This window comes from Bactrocera latifrons, unplaced genomic scaffold (assembly GCF_001853355.1).
Source record: "Bactrocera latifrons isolate USDA-ARS-PBARC rearing strain unplaced genomic scaffold, ASM185335v1 scaffold_76, whole genome shotgun sequence".
NCBI classification, from domain to species: Eukaryota; Metazoa; Arthropoda; class Insecta; order Diptera; family Tephritidae; genus Bactrocera; species Bactrocera latifrons.
In genome coordinates this window covers 1295267-1316291 of record NW_017537445.1, presented here as the reverse complement: position 1 = coordinate 1316291, position 21025 = coordinate 1295267, and the positions used below count along the sequence as shown (strand labels likewise).

Here is a 21025-nt window from a genome sequence, read left to right as displayed (position 1 = left end):
AAGATATTAAAATGAAATTTGGCACAAAGGATCGCATTAGGGAGGGGCATATTTGGACGTAATTCTTTTGGAAAAGTGGGCGTGGCCCCGCAACCTACTAACTTTTTTGTACATAACTCGAAAACTACTATAGCTATGTCAACCAAACTCTATAGAGTCGTTTCCTTCAGGCATTTCCATATACAGTTCAAAAATGGAAGAAATCGGATGCTAACCACGCCCACCTCCCATACAAAGGTTATGTTGAAAATCACTAAAAGTGCGTTAACCTACTAACAAAAAACGTCGGAAACACTAAATTTTACGGAAGAAATGTCAGAAGGAAGCTGCATCCAGGCTTTTTCTAAATATTGAAAATGGGCGTGGCGTCGCCCACTTATGGACCAAAAACCATATCTCAGGAAGTACTCAACCGATTTCAATTAAATTCGGTATATAATATTTTCTTAACACCCTGATGGCATGTTCCAAATACGGGTGAAATCAGTTCACAACTACGCCTGAAATCTCGATTATCACTTTATCATGCGAGAATATAAAATGTTCGGTGACACCCCAACTTAGCCTTCCTTACTTGTTTGTATTTGTTTTTGAATTTGTAATAATTTAAACACTCCTGGTCCTCCTTGAGATCAGCTACGATATCAAGGGTTTCCAAACTTATTCAAAATGAGTCACCACTTATTTAAGTACATTAAATTTCTAAATGTAAATTTTTTATTTATTTATTAAATAAAATGAGTTTTCTCTGACTAGCAACTATATATAACCCATTACGGATAGAAGAAGAAACATATGGCTTAATACCACACGGCACAATACTTTTTGGAACTTTTTAATTTAATTTAATATATAATTGTTTTAAGTGTAGGAAATTTAGACAATTACTACGCCATCGAAAAATATCTAGCTTCGGAAGCCGATTTCAAAGTGTCGGTTTATCTCACGAATATCATCAGCCTTATAAAATTTAGAGGCCACTTGTAATACTTTTTCAGAACCCTGACTACCCTGTACACTGTAGCATACATGCTTGATGGTTGATAGAAGTCATGATTTGCGTGTGTTCAAGTAATTTCTTCAAAACACGCTTACAATTTTCATAATATTTTTAAATTGACCTAAATTTGTTTAAAATTTTGTTGTAACAAATAATAATTAATTTGATTTGATTGCAATTGACAGCGGCTTTCTTCGAAAACGAGGTTAATATGCCATATATGTTACATAAGTTATGTGAACTTGAAGCACTTATTTCAAATTATCAGTAGATAATGGGTTGGTGAGCGGATGTGCTAGCATAATATACATAAATCAACAAGTAAAAAATTTGTAATTGCAAAAAAAGTCAGTAAATAATTGTGAAGCCAACAAAATTGTTTGAGATCATAAAGATTACAAATATTAATGTTATATTTCTTTTTTCATTATTAATCGTAAAACTCTGCAAAAAAAATGCAATTGCAATACCATTACTTTGGAGACTGCTTATCTTAAAATCTTAAAAATAAACTAAAAAATATTTATATATACTTTTTTTTACCGTCTGTGTTTTGTAAACAGCGGCGCTACGGCATTAAACGGAAGCGTTAAGCAATCGCTTGGCAAAAAATAGATATAATAAATACGCGTACGCACATTGCTTAGCTGAATCGCATTGCATTGCGTCAAACGAGGCGAGCGAGCATCCAAGCGTTGGACGGACTGCCGGTGTTCATGGACAATGACCGACAGTGAGAAGTTGTTTAGCAACTAATCGCAAAGGATCATGGAAAATATTTTTAATCGGCGTTGCAAAAATAAAAGTGTACATGCAAATAGATATTTATATGTGTGTGCAATATTGAGATAAGAGTTTAGTGTACAATGATGGTTTAATGGAGCGATCAGTTTTCCGAACGTACGACAACAATATTGGCAGCTAAATAGAGCAAACACAATTTGAACATCACTCAAAACTCATTAAAGCATTTTCAATCTGAAACCCTTTTGCAATTTATAGTTTCTCATTAATTTTGCATAAGTCACTTTAAATGTTTTTTAAATGAAATGTAAAAGAGCTTCAAAAGCCAATGTTCAATGATTTTTTGGAAACTCAAGTCTTTATGTGAATGAAAGAAAATACAATGTTATTACTTTTTGCATAAAAAGCTATTCATTCAATAAACCCAATTTTTATAACTATATCCAACAAATAATCTCGAATGGATTTTGCCATGGATTCTCTACTACGCTCCCCTATGGCGGAGCTGTACTGTCAAAAATTGAGCCGTATAAGGGAAGTATCAACGAGAAGCGGTCTGCTCTAGTCAATAGCAGCATATTACACTAGATAGTGACTCGCCAGAAGCTACAAGAACTTGATTTATAGTCCGGACATGGACACCAAATAATTACTACTTCTTCTTGTATATGGTGACTGACTCTGCTAATGCCAAAAGTATATAACTTATGTTTACTGACTTATCATATTTAATTTTACATAAAATTTCAAATGTATGTGATATATTGAGCATAATTTATCAATTATTGTATGTAATTCCATAAGGGAGGTTTCAAATGATTTAGACATATCAGAATGAAACCAAAAAAGCTTTCAAAGACCTTAAGAAACTTGAATCATTTATCCATTTTTTTAATAACAGTTTCAATGAAAAAGGAAACGAAATTTTTCTCGACAATTATTGTGTTAAAGTTAAAGAAAGAACAAACGCTCTCAACAGTTTTTATATAACAATTCGAAAGATTTTGATTAATAGATTGTATGAAGGATGTCGCCTCAATATAGACTCTAGAGATCGTGCAAGAAATAATTTTCCCTCCCTCTCCGTGAAATACACTAACATGGTAGGACCTGAACCCTTCGTGGCGATGAGTTCTCATACCATAAAGCATCTGCTACATAAGGAAGAAGAGTAGGCAGAGACAAGTTGCTCACTGATCACTGTAAGCTGAAAAAGCACTTATACAACATGGTCCTAGCTTCTTGCACAAATTGTCGCTTCTGCGACAGAGGGCCTTTAACATCAGAATACCTGCTAATTGACTGCACAGTAGGTTGAAGGCCCTTGGATCCATGTTTCCAAATAGGGATCACATCGCTTCGCTATCACCCAACAGTATATTTGACTTTATCAATATGCTGTGATTTAGGAAGGGGCACCATAGATCTAAAGTCAAGGTGCATTTTTCGTCTATCTATTTGTTAATTTAGTTGTTAAACCATTTAAGGTGGTTTTCCGCCAATTAAAATTAATAAAAAAAAAACGATAAGAGGTCGGATTTGTAGGCAGAAAATACACAGATATTGTTCATATCAATCATTCGCACATTAGTTCTGCTTGTAATGAATTTTTTCTGAAAACCTTAATAGAACACCTTATTCGCCTAGTGTGATCTTTTGAGCTCGTTCTCTATTCTTTATACTCAGGCTATACCTTCGAAACAAATTCGACAACAATAGATTATGTCCACAAAGGAAAATTCACTAAAGCTAGTGGAAGCTACTTCGGTCGAAACTAGAATAGATCAAGCCACTATACTGATCACACATATGTATTCCATATATTTTACTTTGAATGTGACAAGAAAATATTATATCCAGGTGCAAATGGATTATGTGTAATTTAGTATATTCCTTTTAAACCTCATTGACAAAGAGTTTTCAAGTTTTAAACTTATAATAACAATTATTTTCATATAATATCATTGCTATGTCTTTAAATTACGGAAGTGGCGCTACCCATATTGGTAGCAATTCTTTACTTATTTATAAAATTATTTTTCTATTACTCTTCTATAAAGCCGATTTCCGTGACCATTTATTTCGTTCTTAATTTTGTTCTTTTTGGCTACAAGAATGTTCATTTCCAATCGAAAGGTGTTTGGTTTACCTTTTTTACACTATAAGTAAATGGGCCCTTAGTTGAACGAGAATGCCACCTATCACGAATAAGTTTGTCCCAACAGTTGTTTATGTGCTCACTAACACCTTCTAACAACAAATATAAAATTTTGTCTTATGCTAAGTCATAAAACGCCATCAATTAAATTTTGCTTCAGGGATTCAATAGTTGTTCGATTTCCTATCAATAAAAGTCGCCATTTATATGCACACATTAGAAGTTCTGACTGCGTGCTATTGCCAATGCTAAATTTTTTAATAGATTTTCAGTTTGTGTATTTCAACTTGCAGAATTTAAAATAATTTGCACGTCATTATAACGATTTGTTTTTCTTTCTTTGCATGTTGTTGGTATTTTTATGTTTATAAAAACAATAGAAGAGTCGAATAATGCTTGAGTGCAGTGCGTATTTTGCATACCAACTAGCTGCATGCCTGGCGTTCCAGCAATGTTGAATAAGCAATGCGAACAATAATCAGCCAACTGTAGGTAGGTAATAGGTTGTCCATTTCTTTCTTCAATAAAAATACGCTTATATGTGTTTGTTGGTTATATAGACAGCGAAATGAGTGATTGTATCATTGACTTTGTAGATATAAACATACATACCATATAATAGCAGAAATTCTGGTGAAAATGCTTTAGGGGTATTCAAGCCGCACTCCTTCATTCGGAGAAGATAACATATTATTTCCAACAATTTTAGGTAGGTATTTTTTAAACATTATATAAGACTTAATAAATAAATGGTCTAATATGAACATTGTTCGGTAACTTGTTGAAGGTAATCTTAAATTGGCCCCCTCGTATAAACCTCCGTTCTCGGCCTATCTGCAAAACTCTGGCATATATACAGGATCATGTGTAATCACTTGATACAAGGACTCTCCAACTATCGGAGCTTCTGGCGAGCCCCTATTGATATGTGTGGTCTGGCGTTGCACTGGAACTTCAGACGATTCGATTGTTGATAGTTGAATTCATGAAACCGAAATTGCGGTTTTATTATCATAACCAATATTCATATTTTCTGTCGCCTGGCTTGCGTTTTCTCCTTTATCGTAGAAATACTGTAAAATATGACGTATTTTTTGTATGCTGGTGTCCGTCTTTGATGAGTGCTCAAACAATATTAAGTCAAGATATCACAAGACTATCAGAGAATATATAATATATTTTAGCACGTGATCTTATTCTACGTAAGCCGATTGCTCTTATATAACACGAGATAAGGATTACTGAAGTCATCTATTGTAAAAACTAAATTTTTTTTTACTAGAGCTTATATTACGGCTACCTTAACAGGGCTAGTAGTGAACGAAATATCTCCTATCATCAAACAAACAGCCATCGTATTCGCGACTTGGCTCCCACGTCTCTGTTGATAGTCATAACTTCACCAACAACAACGTCAGCCTCGAAATCCAACACAGAATAACTTTTGCCAACAGGCAACTGCGGCGTCGGCGATATACAACGATTTTGAGTTATCGGCTGTAGCTATGCTGGCTAGATCATGTCTTTCGAACGGAAAAAAACACTCCAGCTCTGAGAGTATTCAACGTAATACCCGCCGGGGGAACCAGAAGAAGAGGAAGACTTCCACTCCGTTGGAAAGACCAGGTTGAGAAGGACCTGGCTCCAATTTTAATCTCCAATAGGCGCCAACCATTACAAAAAAATGGACGAATGGCGCGTAATGGCTGTTGTAAACTTGGCTGTATAGCAGAATTTCTGGACCAATGAAATTTATCAGAAACCCATTAGACATTCATCAATTTCTTTGAAGTCTATAACTATGTCGACAAATAAATATTTTCGTAAGCACATAAATTGATTTGTATTATATGTTTGTACGATTCTAAATTTCTAAAGGAAATCTGACAACTCGTAGAATAGTAGTACGTGCTTGTATGGAAACAGACTGTTGGACTAGCGGTCCATAGTTTTGAAGTAGTTTATACCAAGTTACGCGATTATAGCCGTGTTAACAACCGCGCGCCAGTTGTTTCTTCTTTTCGCGACGTGGAGCCAATTGAATATTCCAAGGGAAGCCAGGTCCTTCTCCATCTGGTCCTTCCAACGGATTGGAGGTCTTCCTCTTCATCTGCTTCCTCCGGCGGGTACTGCGTCGAATACTAAATATAAAAGCATGTTTATTTATGTTTAAATTAAGCGTATACAAATACAATAACATTTTTTATGTACAAGAAACTATATGTAAGGCACTTAATAGAGAGAAGTATAGACTTGAATTCAATCCGGAATGCACTTTTTGTTTCTTCAAAGGTTAGCAAATACCGTATGCGTTCATTCATGGCATTGCCTCTGCAGTTTAGGCAACAGAAAACAGTTCAAGAGAGAAGTAATTTATACCTTATAGGAATGCTGGAGTTTTAGTCGCCATAAAATGAATACTTATATGTAATTACAAACATTTATAACCATTTTAAACAAATTTGCATCAAGCTTCATTCATTACTGAGTAATGGTTCGCAGACAGTTCTTTTGATTCAAATGAGTACTGAGCTCCCTCAAACTTAAAATAGCTGAAAATTGGACGGATCGTAATAATTGAGATATCTATAACACCAGAAAATTCTCTAGTGATGATCTCATAATTTTCCAAACAGTTTTTGATGAACACGCAAAATTAAAAAAAAAACTTACTTTTTGAAAACATCATTGACATTGACATAAAGTTAAGTTAACTATTTTAACTGCTCTGTTAGTATATCTTAAAAAATATATTGTATCATAAAATGGAATTTTATAGCTTAAAGCTAGGGTGGATAATGGAAAAAGTTTAGTAAAAGAAATATGCCCATGTTTGAAGTATATTAAGTAAATATAAAGTTGCTAAGATTTGCTAAAACTCGGATAGTGATCACAGTACACGTAAAAAGCACCTGCCACAATAATTTTTAGTGTCAATTTATATATAATATATATTAATTAGTTTACATTTTTATTCATTTATGATATGTAAATATACACATAGATATGTTATAAATAATATTTCCACTTCAATGCCCATTTAAACCACTTTTAATGTGATTTTGTTCTCATATTTATAATTAACAATTGACGTGTAAATTAATGTTAATTTGATTTAGCATTTCGGTTAACGATAAATATCTGTATTAGCCACAAATACATACATATGTATATTAGGGTGCTTCAAAAAAAATTTGATTTCAAATGTTAGTGATTGACAAACAAAAAATCCTCCCTCAAGCCAGGCGCTGTAGCTTAACTCTAAGGGGTCGCTTGTTTTAATTTCCCATACATTTCACATAGGAATTTTATTTTTGTCGTTTAAACTAAAATTTCACCAAATAATTTTCATTTCTCAAAAATAACCATCACATATTCATAAGATTGGATTTTCAAACTTTAAAAATTAACCCGACAAAATTATTATTCGCAGAAACTTTTTTTATTTTTATTGAAAAAATTCCAAATTTCAAATCACTATGTTTAATCGTCTAATCGAGATAATCAAACTTAGTCGGAGAAATTTTTAAAATATGAAAAGTGACCTTTCTGAATATGTGATGGTAATTTTTGAGAAACGAAAATTAGCTGGTGAAATTTTAGTTTAAATGAAAAAACAAACATTCCTATGTTAAATGTATGGGGTTAAATGTATGGGAACCTAAAAAACAATAGCGACCCCTTGCTACAGCGCTTGGCTTGGGGGAGGATTTTTTGTTTGTCAATTACTAACATTTGAGGGGGTAAGAGTTGAAAAATAATTTTAAAAATTTTGTTTGGTCTTCGACATTATATGAGTACTGCAGTTGTAGATGTACGATTAATTTGTATTATAGTTTTTTTGCCTTGCAGTTTTTTGCCTAATCAATAAACAATTACTATATTAAATGATAGGTTATGGACTCCTAATAGAAATCGTGCTACCTTAATGTACAAGTATTATTCTACGCAAGAGTTCCACTGCCGCTTACAACCGGGTAATCGTTGGAAATTAGCCATATATAAAAACCCTGTCAAATCGTATACAAATTGACAGGCAAGTATTATGTTAATTGTGTGAACTAAATATGAGGTGACAATTGATATGGGAATAAAATTATAAAAGTAAATAAAATAAAGGTATGAAATTACACAATGCAACAAGATTCTAAATAATAAAATTCCAAAATGCTCCTAATAGATCTAGTTTTTGTACGTATGATGATCACACATTCAGTAAAACTGTGGTGAAATTCGTTGAAATCATTTTATGGCAAGTTACGGTAAACTAGGACCAAACTGGTCTATGCGTGGATTGTTGGTCTACCAGATTAACCTAACCTAACCTAGGATAAACTATTATTTTTCGGATTGAATAATACTATGCGAATGCTTGTGTTTTTCAAAAACGTACTCAAGGTGACGCTACAGTACATTTTTGGATTTTTTAAGGTGTTTTATGCCAAGTAAATAATAATAATTAGTGTACACCTGTTTCGCTATAAAAATTATGTCTGATATTATTACAAATATTATAGTATTTCACGTTTATTCGACAAAACTTGAAGCATCAAGCAAATAATTATTAATTTGTGTGAGGTATAAGCTTTAATTTAATTTTTGAAAATTTTATTCCACATTTATAAAAAATATATAATAATATACAAACACCTACAAATAGATAACTAGCAAAAAATTACTACCTCTATTAATAAATAACTAACTATATTTGATGATTCAAATGCAAAAATCAAGGTTATTCATATTGAAAGTAAATCACACCCTCGTTGATAAGTATGAATTCATAGATAATTTTCTAATAGGTTTGCAATTAAGTAAGTACAATTAAAATTATATTACTCACCCTCCGTGTGTCCCAATTCACACCAACAGTGATCGTTGATAAATTGTTGTCCTAAACAATATTTCATGACCTTATCTGAGCAGTTGATAGCGCAACCGGAGGGTTCTGCAATGGAGTAAGAGAGAGGAAGATTATAAAAAAGTCTTAATTCATAACGAATTATTTGTGTAGATATCTTTTAACTCTAAGAGGCAACTAATTATCAGGAACAAGAAAAGCGTAAAAATTGGTAGCATCGAAACTTAAACCCTTCACAAAAAAAAAATCCTTGCAAGAACTTGATTTTGATCGACCGTCTTGTAGCTACATATATACTAAATAAACATACAAGGCGCGTTGCAAAGTAAACAGGACTTTTTGAATCTAGAAGCCCCTGGTGGCGCCATCTATATGTCGACTGGTGCGTTAGAATCTGCTATCTTTATCAATTGTCCAGCGTTTTAAATGTCAGTACGTTTGTGTAATCGGTGCGAAAATGAGCTTCGAACAAAGAGCGAACATTAAATTTGATTTAAGATTGGTAAAATTTTTACCGAAACGTTTAAATTGATGAAACATGTTTATGGCGATGAGTACCTATCCCGTAGTAGAGTGCACGAGTGGTTTCAAGGTTTTCAAAGTGGTCGTGAGGACATAAATGACGATCAACCCACACATGATCAATCAAAATTCGTGATCACCGGAAATTCCATCGAAACTGTGCTCATGGAAAATTAGGCGAAAACATCATTGAAATTCATGGAAATGGAATTGAACAACTCCAAAACATCGATTTATCGCACTTTGACCGAACATTTGGGCTTACGAAAGGTGTGTGCACGGTTTGTTCCGCACAAATTGACTGACAACCAAAAATTGCTCAGAATCCAACATTCGATCGACGCTTGTGACCGATTATTTGACCAAAACTCACATTTTAACCATTAACCACTCCCCGTATTTACCTGATATAGCACACTGCGACTTATTGCTTTTCGGAAAAATGCATTTGCCCATGAAAGGAAAGCGTTATGCAGACGTAGAGGCCATTCAAAAGGCTTGCACAGGCATACCGGCGGCCATAACGGCCAACGAGCTAAAACACTCGTTCGAAATGCTTTTGGACCGTGCAAAAAGCTGTATTGAAACAGAAGGGGACTATTTTGAATAAAGTGTTATTTTTTAATCCTGTTTACTTTGGAACGCACCTTGTATATTTAGATATGGTAGTAATGCTTCAAATAATAATTCATTCGAAATTTTGTGAAGATATCTTGTCAAATAAAAAAGTTTTTATTTGAAGAACTTGATTGTGATCGCCCAGATCTAATATAGACAGACAGATAGGGTAACACAGCTAACCAAGCTGATCGTAGCGAACTGAGTATACTTTGTTCAGTGTATAATTATGGAAATAAACATTATGACTGTTTTGTTTCAATACACTTTAAGCCTGAGTTTCACAGGAAAGGTATTAGTTCGTGATGTCGTAACTAAAAAGAACGGAAGTACAAAGAAAGTAAAACAAGTTGTGTGGTTTTTCACGTAGCATGACGCAATCTTACCTCTATCATATGTGAAAACTATAAAAAAAGTAAGGAAATATAAAAACGACTTTGTCAACTTCGCGCTCTTTTGCGAATTTTTTAGAATAAGGTGAAACTTGGCAAGTTATTTATCGTGAACATTTTCACATATGTAATTATTTTTTACACCTATGTGCAGAATATTTGACTGTAAATAAATGTGCTCATGTTAGGTCCCACACAACTTCTCAATCGCTTAAAAACAGGCACGTGTTTATTGGTCGAGAGAAACGTTATAAAAACGATACTTCAAAACACTTTTATGATATCGTGACATGTGGTGAATCGTGGATTTATGGGTCTGAGCGCCAAAGTAAACAGCAGTCGAGTTATAGGTATTTCGGAATGAGTCGAATCAAACAAACGTTGTTTAAGCACGAATCTCTTCCAATCAAATGGTTGCCTGTTGTTTTTGAAAAACTGCACATGTCGCAACCATATCAATAGAACTATAAATTCGCAACCATTTGCGATCTCTCACTGGATCATGAACTGAAACAACTGCAGTTTGAGCACTCAGAACATCGATTTGATGAGTAATTCACCATCTCGTACGTAAAATACAAATTAAGAGGTTAACCTTTTTCGACCCTTGAAGAGACGATTGATGCCTAAATCAGAGTGGCAAAAGTGCTTCGCGACTGGGATCAAACCCATTTAAAAGTGTTTAGATTGTATTCGAGAATATTTTGAAAAACAATAAAGCGACTTTCAAGCATTAATATTTGTTTTTGTTTTCTAATCCCGAAATATAAAAGACAATCTACACATTTTCCTGGATACGTACCACCATAATCGCTGACATTAAACGTCTTCAACGCCGTTATTGCATCCAAACGCGTCACCTGATGTTCGAAATGATATTCCTCATATGCCGCTTGCATATTAGGCGCTCTCTCTTTAAAGTTACTTATATCACAGTGTACACAGGATTGTGGTGCCGCAAAGGAGCTGTCAACTAAATGCGAAAACCACACTAGCAGTAGAGTAAGTAGGATCAATGATGGGCAACGTGTCAGTTGACGTGCACTTTTATTGTTTGTATATAGTTGTTGCGTCCAACTGCTGAAAATACTACAATTTGCGATAACACTGCGCTTTGTTGTTATTGTAGTTTTATTCCTAATAACTGCCGTTGAACTTAGTTGATAACCCGCCGCAGACGGAAGCGCGAAGTACTGCGGTCGCAGCTGACTAGATCGCGAGCAAAGATGATTAGAAATACGGCTAAAAGTCGTTTTGTTCTTTAGTAATAATACCGAATAGCAGCGTTGTAGCAAATTTTGGAATTGTTTGAATGGTGGAAGATTAGTTGCTGGTATTGTTGTGCTATTTTGCGTACTTTCGTTGCATGAGGAACTGTATTTGTCTCCATTCAAACGCTTTGAACAAGCATTTTGACTGTTACAACAACGTTTGGGCAAAGATGAATTTTGTAGTTGTTGTTGCATTTTGCATGTGCGTTCTACGTAGCCACACTAATACACTGACGCGCAAACACTTAGCAGTAATTGTAGTGCAACTCTTTTGTTTAACAAACTTTTCGTTGAAATCAATTATTTTTTTATATTTTATAATCACACATTGTTTACATAATATGACACTTAAGTGCACAGAATGCTGGCGATAATACTCGTATTACTTGGAAACGCATCTAAAATCTATAAATGAAAGTGAAGCGGAAAAACAAATGTTGTTGAAATTATTATTGTTGTTGTAATGTGCACTTATTTGTATATAGCTAGTTGTTTTTTTATAAGCTGTGTTGTTATTGTTTTTATTATTTTTTTTTTCAATTTTGTTTTTGGTTTGCTCGCGCCATTGTTCAAGCCGCATTATCACTTGCACTGCAGCCGTACAGCGTTGAAACATGACACTTAGTAAATGTTAATTAGCATTAGAAAAATTTAACAACAACAAAATGCACCGCTGCTTTGCATTTGAATTATTTCGAATTCTTTTCACACATCACTTGTTTTCTACACGAGCGCTATTCCAAGCATTGGAAGAATTCACATAAACATATTTGTAAAAGTATATTTTAAGTGTTTATTGATCGGCTTTTATTGATAATTTTTAACAGAGCTTTTACATTATTTACTTAATTTTTGTTTATTATGGAGTTTGATTTCATATATGGATGAATTGGGCATGTCCGTCACATTAAAATCTATTTCAACTATTGTTTAATAGTCTGAGATTTTCAAAAATTTTTTTGTTAAAAATACACTTTAGGGTGCTTAAAACATTCATATGGAATAATAGAAAAAATGGGTTTCCTTATCCAAACTGCAGCAGTGTTAAATAAGGGGTAACTTGTACTCATTAGACTCTATATGTTGATATGATATATTTCTATAATTAGTATTAGCATTTTCCTTGCAAATTTTTTATTTAGATATTTTTATGTAAACAGTAAATAATGCATCAAATCTTACTAAGTGACAAAAAAAAATCCACTCTTTGAAAGATTTTCTAAAATTTTGTAATCTGTAAACCACTTTTCCGCAAAAGATGTATTATTGAATTTCCTTAGAATGGACATTGAACAATTAGTTATAATCTTTTGCCAAGTGGCAATTTTTAAAGTAGTTTGGAAGATGGCGACGATTATTCCATCTTGTATTTTCGTCTTAACTATGGCGCTCGCAGTTTTTTTGGATCAGCTAATCGAGCCAGCGTGTTTAAAAGGTGAATTCTAGCTGAATCTAGAAAAACTGAAAAAGAAATCAGAGGCCTGGCAGATTTTTCCTTGACCGGACATGCTTTACTGATACAAGAGGGTGTGGTAGTAGTTTCATTAATTCTTTCTTTGTATTTGTAACGTCGCAATCACTCGATTGACCAGCTTTCGAAATTTAATATAAGCAAGACTTGATCTATTATAAGTTTCTTGCTATTCATTAAAGGGAAGATTTCACAAAAATTCATATATTGAAATATTGTGACATCTTTTAATTTTATGTGAAAACTATGAAAAAAATTGTTGATACAACGACTGATGAAACTGACTAGAAAACGTGACAAACATGTAACGTTTTTCTTAATGTACAATAATTTTTAGTAATGCTTACAACATTTTATTTGTTTAAGTTTTTGTATTTCCATCAGTAAAAATATTAAATCCTCGTATTTACAACCATCACCCACATTTCTTTTAAATTTGCTGGAATTTCGAAAAGAAATTCATTGCACAGTGTATGTTTTTAATCAGTGGCTGATTTATTAACACTTTTTCGATGGAATCCCACGCACACGCACATCTCCCACAGTTCGGTCAATAAACATAATAAAGTGTTCAGCACACTGTATCTTTTTATAATTCTTTTTATTTTCGCGTAAAACGTGAATGAATTTCACACACAAATGCACTTATGAGTTTATAAACACGCAAATATATGTGGAAATATGTATGTATATCTAATAGTTTAGAACATTCAAAAGTCACGTTTCAATCGCGCGATGAATACGTCAACGAAAATTAGCGGTTTCTTACCACCCACTCACGTTCAGTACACAGAAAACCATATCCGTGTGACGCTTTTGACTGCCACTGTAACACTGTTCGCTCTAGCGTACATTTTAGCTTGCTATCGGCGAGTGCGTTAAACGAAACGCACAGTGGTAAAGAAATGAATTTAAAAAAATTTCAAATATATTGTTAAATTAATTTTTAGGTTATTCACTCTCACAAATACTAATTTAATTTTAATCAGGGGAAATTTAACTTATTTGCCCCACCATCTAATGTAGATATATAATTTATAGACAATGTATTAAAACTACTTGTTTAGCATCACTTTAAAGTATTAAAGTTGATTAAATTAGCAAAACTATATAAGTCTGTTAAAAATTAAATAACTATGATTTACAAGAATTAATATCTTATCATAAAATTGACTTTAAATCGTTGACTTTTGAGATTAGCGAACCAAAAAAAAAAGCAAATAAATAGAAATAATCGAAAGTATAAAAAATTTAAATGTATTCTAGAGAAACACATCAGATCTTGGGACACCAACAACACATGTAGCACTTTGGAGTAGTGTTGATGGTGATCAAACTAAAGAGCTTCCTTTTTAGTCAAGTGGGCATTAAACAGCATTTTAGTGATCATCACAGGATATGTTATAAAATAAAAAGAGTTGTTGAAAACAACAATTGCAGAGCTTAATTAGCTACAACTTAGGAGCATAATGGACTGAGAGCAAATAGTTTAAGTGTGGTCACCTTAGGCAAGGCGGTCCCCTAGACACCTCCTCTTTTTAACCAATCAACCATATAAAATTGTAAAAGTTTTTACCATTTCAATAAAGTATCGAAACACTCTTCTGTTTTGAATTCATTCGTTTAACCTCGTTGTTGCTTTAACAAGTTAGTTTTTTGGTAAGTGAGCACAGCTTAAATCAAAAATGGTACTTTTAACCATGTGTTAGCTATTTTATTTTCGTTTGGCTTTATAGCCTAAATTGTGACTGCATTTTTTATATTTTTAACTATCCCTTTAAAAATATATTTTTGTCCTTTATCTATTGAAAATATAACTTGTCTTATTTGATAAGAAGAGAAAATATTAATAATTTGTTCAAATTCCGTATGAATTGCACTCCGAACCACTGTGCGCTATTCTTCTCAGGCAATATGAAAGAGAGTGTGTGTTAGTGCTGCCATATTTTGAATTACAAAAAGCTCCAGAACTTGGAAAAGCGTTTTATTACACAAAAACACTAAATATTTTGCACTGAATTAAACTACATTGCCTAGGTGCCAGCATTGTAGTATATATTTATAAAAAAATAATTTCTTTGTGATATCAAAAGAAAATAAATGATGTTGAACGTGTTTTTTCTATAAACAGTTGGCAGTTTGGAACCCAATGAATTAAGGTAATAATGTAAGTATATTATAATTATTAACAACTCGCCAAAGTTTCAAGAATCCGTATAATTATCATTTGATGAAGTAAGCCATATCTTGTTTTCATACAATATGTTGAAATAGATGGGGGTTTTGTTAAAAAACATTTATAAATACTATCCATCTATGGAAAAATATTACCGATGATACAATGTTGCTTTTTGTCTGATAGCCAGTATTGGAACATTTTTCATAATTGTAACATTTCTTATGTAAGAGTACCTCAATATATCCCCATCTATTAAAAAACCTGTAACGCGAAAAAATAAGTCACCAGAAGCTAACATGTTTCAGGTTTTAAAAAGTTGAAAGGCATAAATTACCAAGTTGGCAACTATGGAGCGAATGCGTAATGAGCGCGTATGAATTTAGATAAGAGTGCATTTCTTACTTTTTGTAGAGTAATTGGCTTATTGCAAATAAGTGTGTTGTTTTTATCTATGCAAAAAAAATATACTGTATATATGGTTTATATTATATATAAATATAGGAATTGAAAGTAGAAAGAGTTAATTTTGACCGGAACCAAAATTATGATATGAGTGGTTTCTTATTTATCGGGAGAAACGTAACTTACATAGAGACCTATGCATAAGTATCTGCGCCTAAAAGATTCCGTCATATAGAAGAACGAAAATAGTTTTTCAAAAAAACTCACTCTCGAAAATTTGGAATATTACGTTTCATCTGGTCGAAAATACATTAGCGACACAACCGTTATCTGAATAAAACTATTAAACTCAGTATCAACATGTTGCGAGATTATAAAGATAATAATCTAATCATTTAATAAACAGAATTACTCGTATATAGGAATTACTCTTGCTATTCGCTTATACTAGATGCAAGAGTAATGCCTTTCTGCTAATGTCAGTTTACTCAGAAAACTTCGGTTTCGAACTATTGAATATAGTTGTATCATCCGGTCCATTGGCTTGGATAACATGTAACCGAAGTTATGTGAACTATTTTTTTTGCCGTGATCGAGGCATTTTATTTTAAAGTTTTTGTTACAAAAAAAAAATGTGACAAATGAGTTCCCGGAAATTGTAAATAAAATGCAAAACCAACATAAGCGGCTGCTGTAGACAAACTGGTTGACAGATCACGGTAATATTTGGTATAGTAATCAAGGACATTATGGTGGAAAAAAGACTCAAACTTCCATCGTTAATATTTTTTAAACGGTTAGGTTTACGAAAATTTTTTGTAAAGCATTTCATTTCAGATTTTTTAAAAGGAAATATTTTTTCTTAAAAGCGAGATGTGAATTTTTATAATCTTGCAACCAGTTGCTGCAGAGTATTATAGTTTTGTTTGGGCACTTGTGGCCCGCCCTCTAACAAGCTTAATTTAGATATCTCCTACACCACTTAAGTTGCAACAACCAAATTTGCTGAGTACAAATCTTATAAGAACTTCTACCGAGAGTGTGAAATCGGAGGATAACTCCGCTTACCATATAACGGTACTGTTAAAACTAACATAAGCGCGATTAATCAATAACTAAATACGCCAGCGACATTAAATTCTACCACCAAAATGCTATGAGAGAGCCTTATGAGAGCCGCTGTGAAAATCAGACGATGGGCGTGTCACCGCCCTTTTTTTAATGAAATCGCATATCTCGAGATCCGACAAACCGATTTCGACAAAATTTAGTAGTGGCATTCTTCTTACCTTCTAAGGTTACATTGTGAAAATGGACGAAATCGGACAACAACCACGCCCACTTCCCATATAGCACAATTTTAAATTCCACTGGATTCGTTCAGTTTCCAGTACACAAATCAAGAAGCAATTAGTATAACGGGACTTTGGCCGAATAATGGCTTTAGTGTGTGCCACCTTATTACCAAAAATTGTTTAAATTTCATAAAAATGTTCAAGCCCCTAGGATCCGATATTTAGACCCCGGTATCTATGTATAGTTGACTTTTGATCGAAAATGTCGGTCAATGTGTGATATATATAGAAGTGAAATTAAGGGATCGTCCTTCCCTTATTTCAATATTTCCCTAAGCCCACATAAACCTAATATAAAAATTTTCGAACTTCCCGGTGTCTTTATACCTCATATATAGGTCAAAAGTGTGGGTTATCTCAATAAAATGAAAGAGCATGTTTTACTCATAACAGTGTGCCAAAAATAGATAAAATTGAGCGAAAACTTGACCTAGCCCTAATTAAACTAACATCAGTATTTTCCAACATCCGGCTGACTTCACTCCATATATATTGGTAATTATATGTGAAGTACCTCAATGAATCCCAGGGAAAATTAGTTTGGTATGCGGCATAATAATAGTATAGATAAAATCCGGTCGATACTATCTCAACTCCCATATACTACATACATATATGTATATTATATAGGGATTTTCGTGTTTCTAAGAAGCCTTATGTATCTGTCCATGTATGAGTTATTTATAGTATGTGTATTTATAAAATTGCTTTTATTTCGATACTCTGATTGACGTTTTACACCTTAAGGTATTTCATTTGCTTTGATTTTTGCAAGTGAACTTATCCTTACTTACTTGTTCTACTTGGTGATAAGAAGTAAATAGAAAACTGTAAGTACACTGGAGAGACTTTCTTAAAGGTGTCTATCAGCATATTTTTCAGAGTACCACGCAAAAAACATTTGTTTTTGGGCTTACTCTGCTGCACATCCTTCTGGTGTTTTTCTTAAGAAAATATTACTTTATCCACACACTTTATCGGTGATTGATTATTTATCACAGAATTTCGCGGAAACCGCATTTATGACAACGTTAATATTTTAAAAAAGGCGTGCCGAAATTTGTGTTTATAATTCTTAAATAAATATTTTAAAATTCCTTTTGATATAGCGATGTCCATATGTCAACAATTTATAGTTATTTGTTGATTCTGCAATTGGTGGAAAAATCAAGAAGTCATTATAAACAGTGATGGGGTGTTGCAACCCAGTAATGTAAGCATGCTTAAGTTCAATGATTCGACATTTTTTGTAAAATGTTACGAGTTACGGTTAAAGCAGAAATGCTGCATTTTGCCGAAATTTATGTACAGTATTTATTTTGCCAATATGAATATTACAAATGAGCAATGCCAAATGCCCTTATGTTTATGGAAATAAATATTTACGTTTCCGCAAAAATTCAGAAGTGAGATTTATTCGCACATTTTTTTTTTTTTACATTTTATCTTATCTTTATATTAATATAAACATAGTTATTTATACATTCGCCTGTCCTAAAGGTACATACACATATGAATGATAAGTACATATGTATGTAGGTATAGTAGATACAGTGCTTATCAAATTTATAAGACACATTAATGCATGATTTTTCCTTATTTGCCCAAAACAGAAGCAGATGTACATAGATAAAATAATAATAAAGAAAAATTCAGGAAGTGCGACTGTTTATTTTTAATTTAAGAATAACAGGGCAAAATGGCATAATCTTTCGGTTATAACTTAATTAAAAGCTTATTTTAAGAAGTTAAGTCAATGTAGAGCCCTCAAAAAGGAAGGCGCCAAAGATGGACACCAGTTACAAAAAAATACACCACATTTTAAAATTTTCCTTCGATAAAGACGAAACCGCAAGGCAGAAAGCTGAAAATGTAAATAGTGTTTAGATCCTGATACCGATACTGGCAATTACGAGCAAATCAGGTTTCGTCATTTCCGTTCCGGATATTTGGATGTCTGGATGGTCAATAGTCGTGTTTAAGCTTTATACTAAAAATCATTTCGAACCATTTAAATAAGGCCGGATGTAAAAAGAACAATTGCTCAGAATCGGCCAGCACTGGTCAAAAGGATAGAGCAAGGGTGTTCCATGAATTGAATTGTATTATTTGGAGGTTCTTTTTCTTTTTTTTGCAATTTTAATGAATACGCGCGATAGTATCCGAATGATAGCATCGTCCGATTCAAAAATTGTAATTTCGAAAGAAACACGTTAAAATATTAGCTTCAACCCGAACAAACACTCAAGTTCGATGTTACATATAGTCACCTGAAATGCAAAATAACGTAACAACATTTTCGGAAATTTACAGTGGTATGAATGAAACACAAAATAAATTTTATGTATGTAACATGAGTGAAACAAAATTTTAATATTGGTTAAAACCAAAAAAAAAGCAGAACTTGAAAATGTTGAACATATGTAGTATTATGAATGTAATTTGAAGTAGTGAAGCGTAATCAATAAGACACTCAATTTCGCATTTTTTGATGATACGTTATTTTGCATTTCATGCATTTTTTCTCATATTATATCAAAAGTGTTTTACCTGTGGGATACTGTATGAGAGTACCTGCAACTTGGTTTATTGAAAAATGCGTCAAATATATGTATATTCTAAAGAATGAAGTTGAATCTCAGGCTTTCCTATATTTTCAAACTTTTTAGCTTTCCTAGATTTTTTGAGTCTCGGTGAACGAAAATCATTATATATAGTATATGGGAGTTGGGGAAGTATCGACCCGATTTTTCTATAACTATCAACAATCACTTGGAGTAAAGTCATCCGGATGTTCGAAAATCCTGATATTGGTCAAGTTTTCGCCCAATTTTATACATTTAAGACACAAATACATACTACTGTTATGAGTAAAACTCTTTCTCATTTTATTGAGATAACTCAAATATTGGTCGATAAGCCAAGCAAATATTGCCCGATTCAACCAATTTTCCTTACACAGAGTTACTATTGTCAGGAATAGATCATTTCTGAATTTCAATTGTATATCCCATATATTGACCGATATTTGCGGTCAAAAGTCAGCTATAGACACTGGGATTCAAACACTCGGTACCTAGGGGGTGAACAGTTGTGTTTGGATTTGGGCGTTTTTTGATCTTAATGGGGCATACTTTAAAGGAATTTTATATATGCATGCACTGGAAAATAAAAAATCAAACGGAATTTAAAAGTATGTTATATGGGAAGCAGTCGTAATTGTAGTCCTCCCTTTTATACACCGTGATATAAGAAGGTGAAAAGAATGACACGTACTAAATTTAGTCGAAATCGTTATATCGGGCCCAGAGATATGTGATTTCACCGGAAAGTGGGCGGCGCTACGTTTGTCGTTCAATTTTCACACCGGTTCCAATAAAGCTCTGTCACGTCATCTCGGGTGTAAAATTTAATGTCTCTGGCGTATTTAGTTACTAATTCATTGCGCTTTTAGTAGCTTCTAACAATACCGTTATATGCAAAGTGAGCGAGGTTATCTTCCGATTTATTCCATTTCCACACTGTAACTAAGGGTTAATATAATATGTATGCTAGGTGAATTTGGTTGTTGTAGCTTAAATGGTTTAGAAAATACTTATTAGAGTGCGGCGCCACGACAACTTTTTCAAAACCTAAAAGTGTCCCTTGCAACTGTGCGAAATTACAGTTCCATATCTTAATTTAGTGCTAAGTTATGGCACTTTATAACTTATTTTTTTTTTTTTTTTTTTTTTTTTTTTTTTTTTTTTTTTTTTTTTTTTTTTTTTTTTTTTTTTTTTTTTTTTTTTTTTTTGGCTAATGGATCCGTATACAAAATTTCATAAAGATATCTCAATTTGTATTCAAGTTACAGCTTGCACGAACAGACGGACAGACAGATTTTCTCGCCATCCTGATCATTTCTTCATATATGTACATATATATATAACCCTATCTCCATGAGGTGAATAAAACTATTATACTCTATAGCAACAGGTCACAACAAGAGGCGATTCTAGCTATGCTAAACTAACAAACAAGCTTGAGATATTGATGATTTCCAAAAGTGGTTT

General features: G+C 33.0%; 1 protein-coding gene across 5 annotated transcripts in view; it reads right to left on the bottom strand.

The window, feature by feature from the left end:
* Positions 1-21025, bottom strand: part of LOC108976439 — a 45201-nt gene that overhangs the window by 17172 nt on the left and 7004 nt on the right. For 2 of the 5 annotated variants that reach the window (XM_018945540.1, XM_018945541.1), the window contains exons 2-3: positions 11098-11971; positions 8746-8850 (exon numbers count right to left, since the gene is read on the bottom strand). In XM_018945540.1, coding sequence (XP_018801085.1) covers positions 8746-8850; positions 11098-11761 — 769 coding nt within the window. In that variant the 5' untranslated portion in view covers positions 11762-11971. Of the gene's footprint in view, positions 1-8745; positions 8851-11097; positions 11972-13460; positions 13865-21025 lie in introns of those variants that run through there. The other 3 variants (XM_018945538.1, XM_018945539.1, XM_018945542.1) reach the window with 3 other exon arrangements.